The 14,410-nt window shown below is 44.8% G+C and overlaps 1 protein-coding gene across 1 annotated transcript in view; it reads left to right on the top strand.

The window, feature by feature from the left end:
- Positions 1-6,464, top strand: part of PLEKHG6 (pleckstrin homology and RhoGEF domain containing G6) — a 28,006-nt gene extending 21,542 nt beyond the window's left edge. The window contains exons 12-13 of the mRNA XM_030186867.1: positions 3,354-3,508; positions 4,998-6,464. Coding sequence (XP_030042727.1) covers positions 3,354-3,508; positions 4,998-6,153 — 1,311 coding nt within the window. The 3' untranslated portion in view covers positions 6,154-6,464. The remainder of the gene's footprint in view (positions 1-3,353; positions 3,509-4,997) is intronic.
- Positions 6,465-14,410: the final 7,946 nt, after the last annotated feature.

The raw sequence follows: 14,410 nt of genomic DNA, 5'->3' as shown, positions 1-14,410 counted from the left end.
ATCCAAGTGAGGACAGGGTATCGAGAAGTATGCTGTGATCGACAGTGTCAAAAGCAGCGGAAAGATCAAGAAGAATGAGGATGGAATATTGACCTCTGGATTTAGCCAGTAATAGGTCATTGGAGACTTTAGTAAGCGCAGTTTCAGTTGAGTGGAGAGGGCGAAAACCAGATTGTAATGGGTCAAGAATAGCATGTGAGGAGAGAAAATCAAGGGCAGCGGCGGTGAACAGCACGCTCAAGTAATTTGGAGAGAAAAGGAAGGAGGGAGATGGGTCGGTAATTAGAGGGACAAGTAGGGTCAAGTGAAGGCTTCTTAAGGAGAGGTGTGACCACAGCATGTTTAAAGGAAGCAGGGACAGTCGCAGTGGAAAGTGAGAGGTTGAGAATGTGACAGATAAAAGGAATAAGAGTAGGAGAGATGGCATTAAGAAGGTGGGTGGGAATGGGATCAGAGGAACAGGTGGTACATTTTGAGGAAGAAAGGAGAAGTGTAGTTTCCTCAATAGTAACTTCAGGAAAGGAGGAAAGGGAATGAGGGGAAGGAGAGAGAGGGGAACGGACTAGTGGAGGGAGAGCTGGTGAGGTAGAGAAAGCAAGGTTTATCTTTTGAACCTTGTTGTGAAAGAATTCAGCAAGGGTCTGAGGAGATAATGAAGGGGGAGTTGGGGGAGGGGGCACCTTGAGGAGAGAGTTCAATGTGGTGAAGAGAAGTCGAGGATTAGAGCCAAGAGAGTTGGTCAGTTGGATATAATAATCCTGTTTGGCACGTAAGAGAGCAGATTGGAAGGAGGTCAGCATGAACTTAAAGTGTAAGAAATCAGCAAGGGCCCGAGATTTCCGCCAGAGGCGTTCGGCGGAGCGGGTACAGGAACGTAGGTAGCGGATATTAGAAGTCAGCCAAGGTTGGGGTTTTGTACGCCTTACAGGGCGGGTCATCAAAGGTGCAAGAGTGTCTAAGGCAGAGGATAGAGTATTGTTGTAAGAAGAAACAGCCTCGTTGACAGACGTGGATGGTGCCACAGTAGAGAGGAGGTTTGAAACATGGGAGGATAGAGATGAAGGGTCAATGTCGTGAAGATTCCTAGATAAATTAGATAGGATAGGACGGGACTGGGAGGGAGGAGATTTAAGTGTGAAAGTTATAAGATGGTGATCAGAGAGGGGAAGATCGGAGGCAAGGAAACTAGAGGGTGAACAGTTGGAGGAGAAGATGAGATCAAGACAGTGACCATTTTGATGAGTGGGGGAGGTGGAGCATAGTTGGAGATTAAAGGACGACGTTAAAGCGAGTAACTTGGAAATATAAGAGTTGGAAGGATCATTAGCAGGAATATTAAAGTCACCAAGGATGAGAGAGGGGGAGGAAGGATCATGGAAGAAGGCAAGCCAGGCATCAAAGTCACTGAGAAAGGATGAAAGGGACTTATCAGGGGGACGATAAATGACCGCTATTCGAAGAGGCAGAGGAGAGAAAAGGCGGATAGAGTGGACTTCAAAGGAGGAAAAACAGTGAGATTGAGGTGGAAGAAGGGGTTGTTCAACGATCAATAAACCTTCTATTTGGACTTACATCTGAAGTGTGGTCATCCTCATACATTCTTTGTCTTCTTCGCTGTTTTGTTTTTCATTAACCCTTATAATATACCACTGCATTCCACAAAACATGCCGGCCCGGTAGGGCCGGTCCTAGGGTCTCTGGCGCCCCCCTGCAGACTATGAGTTGGCGCCCGCGCGCGCCCCCCCCAGTATCTCCTTTCTCTCTTCTCCCACCCTGCCCCTGTCCAGCGATTCTCCTTCGCCCCATCCCCCGCCGCCCTTGGTGCTTTAAATCTTTAATTTACCTCCGTTCCAGCAGCCGCGTCATTTGAAAGCCCTGCCCCGTCTCTAGCCTTCCCTCCCTTCGTGAGTTCGTTCTGCAGTCCCGCCCTCGAGGAAATTACGTCAGAAGGCGGGACTGCTTCGCTATATCTGGTCCAGACTAACAGACTGAAACAACAACTAATGCCACATCACCATTTCAAAAGACAATTCGAAATCAGAAGATTTTCAGCTCTCTATTCCCCGTACTTGGAGTCAAAATATGGAACTCTCTACCTATTCCCATCAGAACAGAAAACAGCTACCTCAACTTCAGGAAGAGGCTAAAAACCTTTCTCTTCCCAAAGATCATGATTTCTACTTCCTAGTATCATCCTTTATCCTTTCCTTTAATGTTTTTGGTCTCTTGCATTAATCCAATGGTCTTTAATTGTTTTCATACCTCACACAAACATTATTGGCTTTTCTCTCACCTAGAATGTAAACCGCACTGAACCCTGGAAAGGGGATATTAGTGATATACAAGAATTTAATTTAATAATTTTGGTCTTTATATTAGTTTCTACTATTTTCCCCAGCACTGAAGTCAGGCTTACCGGTCTGTAAAGTCCTGTATCACCTCTGGAACCCTTTTTAAAAATCGGCATTGCATTGGCCACCCTCCAATCTTCAGGTACTACGGATGATTTTAATGACAGGTTACAGATCACTAACAGATCAGCAATTTCATGTTTGAGTTCTTTCAGTGCCCTGGGGTGTATGCCATCCAATCCAGGTGATTTGTCACTCTTTAACTTGCCAATTTGGCTCAGTACGTCTTCCAAGTTCACCAAAGTTTCTTTCAGTTTCTCCGCATTGTCACCCCTGAAAACCATTTCCGGTACAGGTGGATCTCTTACATCTTCTGCCGTAAAGACCGAAGCAAGGAATTAATTCAATTAATCTCTTCACTATGGCCTTGTCTTCTCCGAGTGCCTCTTTTGCTCCTTCATGGTCTAAGGGTCCCATGGATTCCCTTACAGGGAGAGTGAGTAAACGAGAACCCTGAGCTGATACATGATCAAACTTTCTGGGATTATACAATACCATAACAGACGCATTTTAATTCTGCTTTTCCTTCAAAGAGTGTTTAAGCATGAATGACTATAACCCGCACAGAGTGGCAAGTGTGGCTCTGGCTGTCTTGTTGGGCAGATTAGATGAACCAGGACAGGTCTATTATCTGTCGTCATTTACTGTGTATTTTGGGTTCTCTAAGTCCTACATACAGTGAATTTCAGCAATCAAGTATGAACTAAAGTACAAATTTCCAAATAAAGACATACAGAACAAATTTGTCTTCAAGCAAAAAGATTGTTACCAAAATACATGTTTGAAAAATCAGATCCTGGCCCACTTGGTAGCCCAGCAGTAAAATCAAATGACCCAAAAGGACAGAAACACATCTGGATGAGACTGAACAGTAGTGATCCACATTGCTATATGGTTTTCTGGGTTGAGTTTAAACCTATTATCTTTGCTTATGTTGAACAGGACACCCTGAAAAAGCTGAAAACTGAAGAGTCTCTAAAACATGAGAAAGAAGTTCGAGCTCTTTACATGTCTCCGAATCCCCAGAGTCACCCATCACTATCTAGTTCTCCTGCCTTGTCTCATCGAAGCAATGACCCTGCACTGGACATGGGAAGGTGCGTGTCAGGATTACATGGGTACATAATCCTACACAGGATGCATGGAGATATCTGTTAGGATTAGGGAAGAGAGAAGAGACAGGGGGATGGTTATGTCAAGATTACAAAGGAGTATAAAGAGATCTGGCTAAATAATACAACCACAGAATATTTCCAAATTTTACAAGAAGGCGATTCTGTTCATAAACCTCATAAATACTATATTTTAAAAATGTAGTCCATAAAAGTCCAGGTTTTAAGAGACGTTCTTAGACAACACTGATCCCTTTTACAGGACTAGCCAATTTTTAGAAAAGTTCCTCTATGTCTGTTTAAGCACCCTTGCAATTTAAACGATCAGACAATGGTCTTCTCTGTGCAATTCATGTGAGGTAACCTATAGTTTCAGATGAAACATCTTCATTTCTTGGTTTCAGGAATTGTTCAAGTATGGTTTAACTTTGGGAAACACTATAGCCTGATTCCACTTAACGTGTTTTGAAAATGGAACCGTGGAATGAGGACACTTTGTAAATCGTATCTTTATGAACCTTCACAAATAATTCTGTTTTTCTTCCAGTGAACAATATGGTTTCCAGGCTCAGCTTAATCATTAGGCAGAGTAGGTGGTTATCTAAGGCAGCAACATTTTTTTTTTTTTTTTGGGGGGGGGGGGGTTGTGTAGTAGTGCAGCCCATGCACACAAGGAGAAGATCTTCGAGGTGCATCTCAGAAGAAGCTCTTGGCAATTCTTGTACAGTCCGGTCAGAGGGTCTTTGGTCCTGGAGGTCTCCATTTAAATGCTGACTGCAAAACAAACCAGGACTATTTTTTGGGCAAAAAAGTGACATTTAGTGAGACCTTGCAACCTGCGGGTCATGGGTATAAATCTTGGGAAGCCTTCTGAAGAAGCTCCAGTCTCTGAACGTTTACCTTTGTTGCTGGATTCTTAAAAGGAGGGGGGTCTCTTGTACTGAATTCTCCTCAGAGTTGGGAGGACTTTCTCTATACATAAGGCACAGTTGGTGTGTGGAAGGCTTACCCAGCAGCTGCCATCCTAACTCCAGCCTACTCCGCTAATAAATGAGTTTTAGTTTGTTTCAAAATATCAGTAATCCATCTTCCAATCTCCACAGGGATCCACTGCTGAAAAGGTTCTACTTCTAAGTTGAATTGTTTGCATTCTTGTGACAATACTTTTCAGCATGAAATCCATGTGCAGATGTAGCAGGGGAAAGAAATGGGGATACACAATACCTAAACAGTTTTTAATCCCAAAGTGGCTGGTGAAAATTGCCCCATGATTGATATCCTGCAAAGCAGTGGTTATACTGGACACAGACAGATGGCTTAGACTTTGTTTGTCAGAGAGTGATGGGAGAGGGAGGCTGAGAGGGAATGCTTGTAAAATGGTTTGGTAGCAGGGCCTATTACAGATCTCTTGTTTCTCTCTCTCTCTCTCCCCCCCCCCCCCCCCCCCTCTTTGATGATCTGCTTTCTTCCTCAGTCTTTCTGAGTTTTCTACAGTGTTGCCACAGCTGGTAATTACAGATGATGCCACTGCCCCAGACCTAGAAGATGAACTTTCAGACATTGGTTTTAGAAGAACAGACAAAAGCAGCAGCAGCAGCTTGGAGGATCTGCCCAAAGATGAGGGGCACAAATATGGGACTCAGATCCATGGAAACCAGGTTCTTTTCTCATGGGTTGCTGATCTGGAAAACACCTCTCCTAGGGGTTTCTTGTGCCCGGAGCTTCAGCACCAGAGAAGATATCAACTAGGGTCAAAGCAAGAACCCCGGATGGCCCTGTCTGCCTTAGACCTGAGGTCCTTGCATATATCTGACTCTTCCAGCGAGCTGACAGCAGTCTCTCCTCATGATTCGCTACTCACTGGTCATCCATTCAGAAGCATGCCGGATATGGGGTCCTATATCGAGCTCCAAGGGACATCTCCTTTCTCCGATACTGAGGAAGAAAGCCTGGATTCTGGCTCCACAGATCACTTACCAATCTCCATTTTTCCCAGGTGCAGTTTGGTGGTGGAGACATTGCAGAGGGCAGAAATCATGGAAAGGCAGTGGAGAACGTTATCTACTAAAGACGGTAGCGAATGCACCTCACATCTCTCTGATGTGGAAGGGTGGGTCCGCAGAACATCTGGTGAGGAAGATTTGGGCCAGGAGACCCTGGAAGAGCACCCTCTTTCTAATTTGCCATTGATCAATCATGGGAAGGAGGAAGAACCAGTGCTACCCAGCAGAGACACTCTGAGAGTCAAAAATGGTTCTGGGATCCCTGCCCACATCAGGAATGTGTCTCTATCCCAGAGTCCTCCATCTTCTGAGAGTCTCTGGACAAATCTGCAGCACACTGAGATGCCTCAAATACATGCAGAGAGGTATGAAGGACCCCTCTCGCAGTCATTCCTGACAATCCAGCTAGAATCAGATCCTAATGAGAGACACTTTCCAAGGACCCTTAAAGAGGACACTATCCTGATAAAGGACAGAGTGGGGGATGCTAGCTCTATGCTTGTCCCTTTCCGGGAGGGAATAAGTAATACCACAACTGGTGGTCCATTAACAAATCGTAAACTGACACGAAAGGAGCTTCGACGAATCAGAAGCATTCACCTGAAATGCACTACCTCAGTCTCGTAAGTACTATATTCATAACCTTCCTTAACAGATGTCACGAGAGATACGAGACACTTTGGAATACCCAGCATTATAGGCCCTTCCTTAGACTCATAGGATCAGGGCCCCTGGGTTACCCAGTATGATGAGAAAAGGGGGCTCTATGGTCAGCTATTACAGACAGATCTCCACCCAGTCAGAGAGCATAAAGGGGGGAGTACAAGGAAAGATTTAGGGAACACTGAAAGTGAACAGATCGGGCGACTTAGAATATGATGGCAGAAAAAGACCATATGGCCTATTTAGTCTGCCCAGGCTAAGTGCCAATATCCCCCAAGATCCTCGGTGCTTGTAATATAGTAGATGACGTCAGATAAAGTCTTCCACAGGCCATCCAGTCTGTTCATAGTTTCTTGAATTGAGGTCATCGTCATCTCTGCCACCTCCATTAGGGAGGCTATTACAACCATTTCTGTAAAGAAATAGTTCCTTAGATTATTCTTGAGTCTATCCTCTTTCACCATTATCTTACGACCCCTCAATACAAAACCTCCTTTTTGCTGAGAGAGATCACTCCTGTGTGTCTATACCATAGAAGTATTTAAAATGTCTCATCTCTTTCCTGTCCTCCAGAGAATACATGTTTAGATCTTCAAGACTGTAAAGGAGATTTATGGTGACAGCTTCTTTTTCAATCCTTTCTTTTCAGTGAAGTCTAACAGCTCCAGTCACCGAGGTCAATGAAAAAGTACCAATGGTTCTTGCACTGCAGTTTCTGAGAACCAGAGCCAGAAGAGACCAACAACTGATCAGTACAGACAGAACAGTTCGAAGCTGAGGCAGGAATCTGTGCTCTCCTGTGACTCTCTTAACTCTATTTCTCTCTCCCATTTTGTTCTCTCAGGAAATTCTCTGGGCCTTACAGTCTGTTATTTTGTCCCTAAAGTAATAAAGCAAAGCAGGGAAAGAATTTCAAAGTGCAGAAGTGAAATCCCACAGATAGGTCCCCAGTTCTGATGCTGTTCTAATGCGGATTCTCTCTTCTATGGTTCTGCTTGGAGACAGGATCCCACAGATTTTGCTTCTCCACCTGCTGTTTCTCCTCTTTCCCCAGGATTAGACACAGGTTTTCCTGCTCATTCTTTTTTATTAAAGTCTTTGATTTTTCTCTCTCTGCTCTTTGGGAAATGTGAATCTCTTCTCTCTTAGCATTTCTGCTTCTAACCTGGGTTCAGGATCCCACAGATTTTGCTGCTCCAGCTGTTGTTTCTCCTCTTTCCCCAGGATTAGACAGTTTTTCCTGCTCATTCTTTTGTGGGAAGTCTTTAATTTTCTCTCTCTGCTCTGTGGTAAATGTGTATCTCTTCTTTCTTTGGATTTTGCACAGTACAGGAGGAAATGCATTTCTTGGTTCTGGTTTTGCATATATAACCTGGCTTCTTGGGGTTTCCAGTTCAGGTTTCGTCTGCACATTTCTATTTCTAATTTGTGGCCCTTTATTCTGTATTTGGTGAGTCGGTCTATGTTCTGCGTCCTTGACTAAGTTCCAGTATTCTGCGCCGGCATGGAATTTATCTGCGGGTATTTGGTCCATTCCCACTTGTTTTATCCTTTCAGAAAGTGCCTTAGTGTTCTAAGGCCGAACAACTGAGATGGGACCCTATAACGCCGTCTCTCCAAAGGTGGTTGGGGGGGGGGGGGAGGGAGAGAACCCTTTCAGAGCTCCAGTAAACAAGCTTTGCAAAAATCAAACACATTCCAGACCTATATAGAAAATGTCAGAGGAAATGCAAGATACCAGAGCTGATCATTTCCCAAAGCTCACGTATTACAATATTTAAACATAATATACTTCTTTCAACCTTTTTTTTTGTCTGAGCATTGCTTGAGTCTCAGTGTCTCCTGCTTCTCTATTTTCTTAACGCTCTACAGGATCTCCTATCCTTTTGGCATTTCTTCTCTCTTTATATCCATTGACCATCTCTCCTCTGCAGCCCTATCCGTCCTGTCCAGTGTCTTCCCCCTCTGTGTCCCTGTCCAAAATCAATTCTCTGTGTCCTCATCTTACTCTGACCAACATCTCCCTCTGTGTCAATATCCCTCCCCTTATATGTAGCATTGCTTCTCGGTGTCACTGTCTCTATGCTCCCTCCATGCCCAGCATCTCTTCTCTGTCTCCCTGTCCCTCCCCACTTTTTCTCCTCTTCCCTTTTTCCTGCACCTCATGACCTCCCCTCCTCCTCCATGGTTCAGCATCTCTTCATTCTCTCCCTCCCTCCTTGGTCAAGGGTCTCTCTCCCCCCTTCCCCCTTCTTGGTCCAGTGTTTCTCATTCTCTCCCTCCTCTCCCTTGTAGGGCCAGGGTGTCTTTTTCTCTCTCTCTCCCTTCTTGGTTCAGGGCCTCAGTCTCTCTCTCTCTTACCCCCTCCCTCCTAGGGGTCTCAATCTCTCTCTACCTCCCCAGTCCAGTATCTGCCTCCTCTCCTCCTGCTTTCTTTTGGTCCAGTTCTCTCTTCTCTCCACCCCCAGGTCCGGCATCTCTCCAGCTTGTCACCTGCCCCTCCCCCCAGTCCTTCAAAGGCTGCGGTGGTTGTGGCAGAGAGCGTACTGAAAGCTGCCTCTCTGGCCTGCAGACCCTTTCCTTTGCATGTCCCGCCCACAGGAAATTACATCAGAGAGGCAGGACATGCAGAGGAAAGGCTCCTCCAGCCAGAGAGAGGCAGCTTTCAGCACTGTTTCTGCCACAACCCGCTGCAGCCCTTGGAGGTCTGGCAGGCGGGTGAGGATCTGGAAAGATGGTGGAGAGGAAAGGAGGTTTCAGCTGCAGGTGGCCCCTTCCATTGAGCAGCTCTGGGCACTTTGCCAGGCTTACTCAATGGTAGCTACACCCCTGAGTTTTGTATTGCATCACAGAATCTGGGGCAGTTGCTGAAGTAATGGCTGAATTTGAATATTCTTGAAGGTATGGTGAGGATGGAGTAAGAAAGATGCTAGTTCTGCTCTGTACTCATTGTTGGGAGTTGTTAGTGCAGGTAGGGAGTGACTGCAGAACTGGAGGTTGGTTTAATAATGATTTACTAGTCTGGATTGCTGTGTTTAAAATCTCCTCCCTAACCAGTGTGGGCTAAAACAGGAGCATAAATTTGGCTATGTCACAAGTAGGTGGTGCTGGGAATGCAGGAAGATCAGGGAGGTGACGTATGCGCAGTTTCGTTGTGAAATCCCTGCATGTACTGATCACCTATTATTGAGCAAGCACACATTTGAAATCAGATGGAAGTTCACTTCTGTCCATGTCCCAAGAAAAGCTTCTTTTCTACAAGTGCTTTTCACCCAGTAAATGGCTTCCTCCTTTTGCACTAAGTCTGGCTGCTTAATTTCACAGGGAGGTGGATTTTGCTACAGGAAAAGTGTGTGTTGGGTCAGGGATGGAGGAGGGATACACACGGGGGATTCATTTCTCACATATTTCCTCTGCCCAGTTCACAGGTATGGTTTATACCTGTAGATTTTACTGCCCAAACCACAGAAATGGGTTAAGGTTTCTTAGGAAAAAAACCCCCTATAGACCATACGTACAATCTCGGGCTGCCGTGGGTGCTTGAACACCCCCAAATTCCTTTATTGTGACCAGAGAGAATTCTCATGTGTTGAGTTTAGTATCCCACTAATTTAGAAAAGTTGGCTCCTATGCTCTGGACCCTGAAACTGCCAAGGAATGTGTCTCTCTTCTGTCATCTCTTGGTGATGGTTCACTTTTTTCTGCCTCCCATTCTCTGTCACCCATTCCCATCTCTTGCCTCGTTTCTCACAATTCTCTCTCCCTCCTTTGTCCCTGTCTGTCATTTTTACATTCTGTGAGCACTGTGAAGGAATTGGTTTCTGTCTCATTAATCAGATTTCAGTTTTCACTCACAGCCTTTTTCTTCACACATCAGTGATGTGAAAGTTTCAAGGCTTCTGCACTGACAATCGAGCTACCTTCAGATGAGAATCAACGAACAAGGACCCGGTGAAAGAGTTAATGCTGCTTCAGACAACTTATGCACTGAATCTATGATTACAGAAATCTACAGTAGGGCAGGAGGCTAGAACGTAAAATGTGCCAAACCACTTCAGACCAAAGGTCCAGCAAGTCCAGCATCCAGTCCAGGTCACAGTTACCCAGCAGTATCCAAGAAGCAGATCCCTGTTCATGTCAAGGGTTAAGCAAAGATTTCCCAAGTCTGCATGGAAACAGAAACCTCCAAGGAATGCACAGAAGGAAGCTGGGATATGGCCTGAAGGGATCCTAGTTACATCTTTAGAGAGAGTTGTGGGCAAGAAATACGGGAAAAGGAACTTTCCAGGGAGTACAGAGCTCAGGGACTCTTTAGATTTTATCTTGGTTTTTTTTTTTTTTGCATGTATTTGCTGCTGTTTTTTTATGAAATTGCACTTGAATTTTTATCTTGATTAGAATTTGGGATATTTAACATTTAACGGTATTCCACGTCTTCAGATATTTGAAAACTGAATGTGTGAGCCATATGTAATAAAGATTCTCAGGAGCAACTGTACTGTCCATGCTCTGATCTTTTCTCTGTCCCGGAGCAGGGCACTGGAAGCTTTCCTGATGACGCAGCTGGCTTAATCTGCTTTCCCCAATATACCCTCTCCTTGTTCCCCAGTGCTGTGACCTTCTTCACACTCCCTCTACACCCCACTTCTTTGATACACCCTCCCCTTATTCCCCAGTGATGTGACCTTTATGTATTTATTTATATCCCACATGATCCTAATGTACTCGGCGGCTCATAAATAAACATTCATAATGAAAATACATAATACTTACATGACATAAAATACCTAACATAATGTTCCAAAATAAAATGTATAAATCTCTCATTCAGTCCCTCAGATTAACCAAAGATCTGCAGTACTCCGAAATAGAATCGGAACTTAGTTTTCAATTCGTTTTATAAGTCCACCTTCTTCATTGTTTGCAAATTAAGCGCTAAATTATTCCATAGTTTGGATACAATTACTTTAAAGATTGTAGAACAATATTTTTCCAATCTGATTACCTTGAAAGAGGGAATTTCTAATAAACCAGTGAAACCCCTACATAGCTCTACAATATAGAGCCTGGCAAGGTGAAACTCTCATCCTGTAGATTGAATTGTCAAGACCACTGAGCAGCGAGGAAGATGCTTAAGGCTTACTGGAGTGATGCAACTTTTGGGCTTTATTGCCTCAAGAAGCTGTGTGTACACAACAAGGATAGTACCCCAGAAACCCAAAACATCTGGAACAAATAGCAATGTTGTTCACACACTTTCTTCCAAGAACTGAATATAAGCAGCCTCTTGGGAAGCAAGAGGTTATCTGGTGACAAATGTTCTCCCAGATCTGAGCTGCCAGTGCCCTAGAGATCTACACAGCATCTGCATCTTCCCCAAGGAGGACCCCCTCATCGTGTGCCTGCCAGCCCTGCACCTGCAGCACAGCAATGTCCCAGGAGGAAGGAACAGCTGAGCTCTCCTGCTCTGGGTCAGACCAATGGTCCACCTAATCCAGTATCCTGCTTCCAACAGTGGCCAATACAGGTCACAAGTACCTGGCAGAAACTACTACTAATAGTAGCATTTATATAGCGCTGCCAGATGCACGCAGCGCTGAACATTTGACATAGAGAGACAGTCCCTGCTCAAAGAGCTTACAATCTAGGTAAAACAGACAGACAAGACATTAAGGGCAAGGGAATTACAGGGTAAAGAGGAACAGGGGAGGAGGAGGGCAATGAGTAGCGGCTAGGAGCCAAAGACAGTACTGAAAAGGTGAGCCTTCAGCATAGATTTAAAAACAGGTAGAGATGGAGCTAGATGTATGGGCTCGGGAAGACGGTTCCAGGCATAAGGTGCAGCAAGATAAAAGGAACGAAGTCTGGAGTTAGTGGCGGAGGAGAAGGGGGATGACAAGAGAGACTTGCTCAGAGAGCGGAGTTCACGGGGAGGAATGTAGGGAGAAATGAGAGAGGAAAGGTCATTTATTTTTATTTATTTATTTGTAGCATTTGTATCCCACATTTTCCCACCAATTTGCAGGCTCAATGTGGCTTACATTTGCCGTAGTGGCGGTTGCCATTTCCGGGTAACAAAATTATAAATGATGTTGCGTTAAGATGCATACATACATGGCAACCTAGATGGAACATCACATACGTGGAACAGTTCATGCTATATACAGTGGGGGAAATAAGTATTTGATCCCTTGCTGATTTTGTAAGTTTGCCCACTGACAAAGACATGAGCAGCCCATAATTGAAGGGTAGGTTATTGGTAACAGTGAGAGATAGCACATCACAAATTAAATCCGGAAAATCACATTGTGGAAAGTATATGAATTTATTTGCATTCTGCAGAGGGAAATAAGTATTTAATCCCTCTGGCAAACAAGACCTAATACTTGGTGGCAAAACCCTTGTTGGCAAGCACAGCGGTCAGACGTCTTCTGTAGTTGATGATGAGGTTTGCACACATGTCAGGAGGAATTTTGGTCCACTCCTCTTTGCAGATCATCTCTAAATCATTAAGAGTTCTGGGCTGTCGCTTGGCAACTCACAGCTTCAGCTCCCTCCATAAGTTTTCAATGGGATTAAGGTCTGGTGACTGGCTAGGCCACTCCATGACCCTAATGTGCTTCTTCCTGAGCCACTCCTTTGTTGCCTTGGCTGTATGTTTTGGGTCATTGTCGTGCTGGAAGACCCAGCCACGACCCATTTTTAAGGCCCTGGCGGAGGGAAGGAGGTTGTCACTCAGAATTGTACGGTACATGGCCCCATCCATTCTCCCATTGATGCGGTGAAGTAGTCCTGTGCCCTTAGCAGAGAAACACCCCCAAAACATAACATTTCCACCTCCATGCTTGACAGTGGGGACGGTGTTCTTTGGGTCATAGGCAGCATTTCTCTTCCTCCAAACACGGCGAGTTGAGTTCATGCCAAAGAGCTCAATTTTTGTCTCATCTGACCACAGCACCTTCTCCCAATCACTCTCGGCATCATCCAGGTGTTCACTGGCAAACTTCAGACGGGCCATCACATGTGCCTTCCGGAGCAGGGGGACCTTGCGGGCACTGCAGGATTGCAATCCGTTATGTCGTAATGTGTTACCAATGGTTTTCGTGGTGACAGTGGTCCCAGCTGCCTTGAGATCATTGACAAGTTCCCCCCTTGTAGTTGTAGGCTGATTTCTAACCTTCCTCATGATCAAGGATACCCCACGAGGTGAGATTTTGCGTGGAGCCCCAGATCTTTGTCGAATGACAGTCATTTTGTACTTCTTCCATTTTCTTACTATGGCACCAACAGTTGTCTCCTTCTCGCCCAGCGTCTTACTGATAGTTTTGTAGCCCATTCCAGCCTTGTGCAGGTGTATGATCTTGTCCCTGACATCCTTAGACAGCTCCTTGCTCTTGGCCATTTTGTAGAGGTTAGAGTCTGACTGATTCACTGAGTCTGTGGACAGGTGTCTTTCATACAGGTGACCATTGCCGACAGCTGTCTGTCATGCAGGTAACGAGTTGATTTGGAGCATCTACCTGGTCTGTAGGGGCCAGATCTCTTACTGGTTGGTGGGGGATCAAATACTTATTTCCCTCTGCAGAATGCAAATAAATTCATATACTTTCCACAATGTGATTTTCCGGATTAAATTTGTGATGTGCTATCTCTCACTGTTACCAATAACCTACCCTTCAATTATGGGCTGCTCATGTCTTTGTCAGTGGGCAAACTTACAAAATCAGCAAGGGATCAAATACTTATTTCCCCCACTGTATATATATATACACACCGTGTGCATACATACATGGTAAAGAAGAATACATTATGGTATTGCATGAAGGTTCCTGGGTGATAATTGGATTATAACATACATTAGGTCATCGACTTTGGAGAGACCATATTTGACATAAGGATTGTAGTGATAGTATTTGTTCACTAATGGCAAAGAGGTTAGTCAGTCAAGTGATAAGGTTTCGGTTGTGTCTAGGGATCATAGAGTGGATGCATTTAAAGGTCAGTAAGAGAAGTTTGAATTGTATACGGAAGCGGACAGGGAGCCAGTGAAGAGACTTGGTAAGTGGGCTAGTGTGGGCATAACGATTCTGGCAGAAAATAAGTCGAGCTGCAGAATTCTGGACAGATTGGAGAGGAGAAAGATGATTGAGTGGAAGACCAGTGAGAAGTAAATTGCAATAGTCCAAGTGAGAAGTAACAAGGGTGTGAATAAGGGTTTTGG

The sequence above is a fragment of the Microcaecilia unicolor genome, chromosome 14 (genome assembly GCF_901765095.1).
Source record: "Microcaecilia unicolor chromosome 14, aMicUni1.1, whole genome shotgun sequence".
Classification (NCBI taxonomy): Eukaryota; Metazoa; Chordata; class Amphibia; order Gymnophiona; family Siphonopidae; genus Microcaecilia; species Microcaecilia unicolor.
This window is presented reverse-complemented; position numbering and strand designations above follow the sequence as displayed.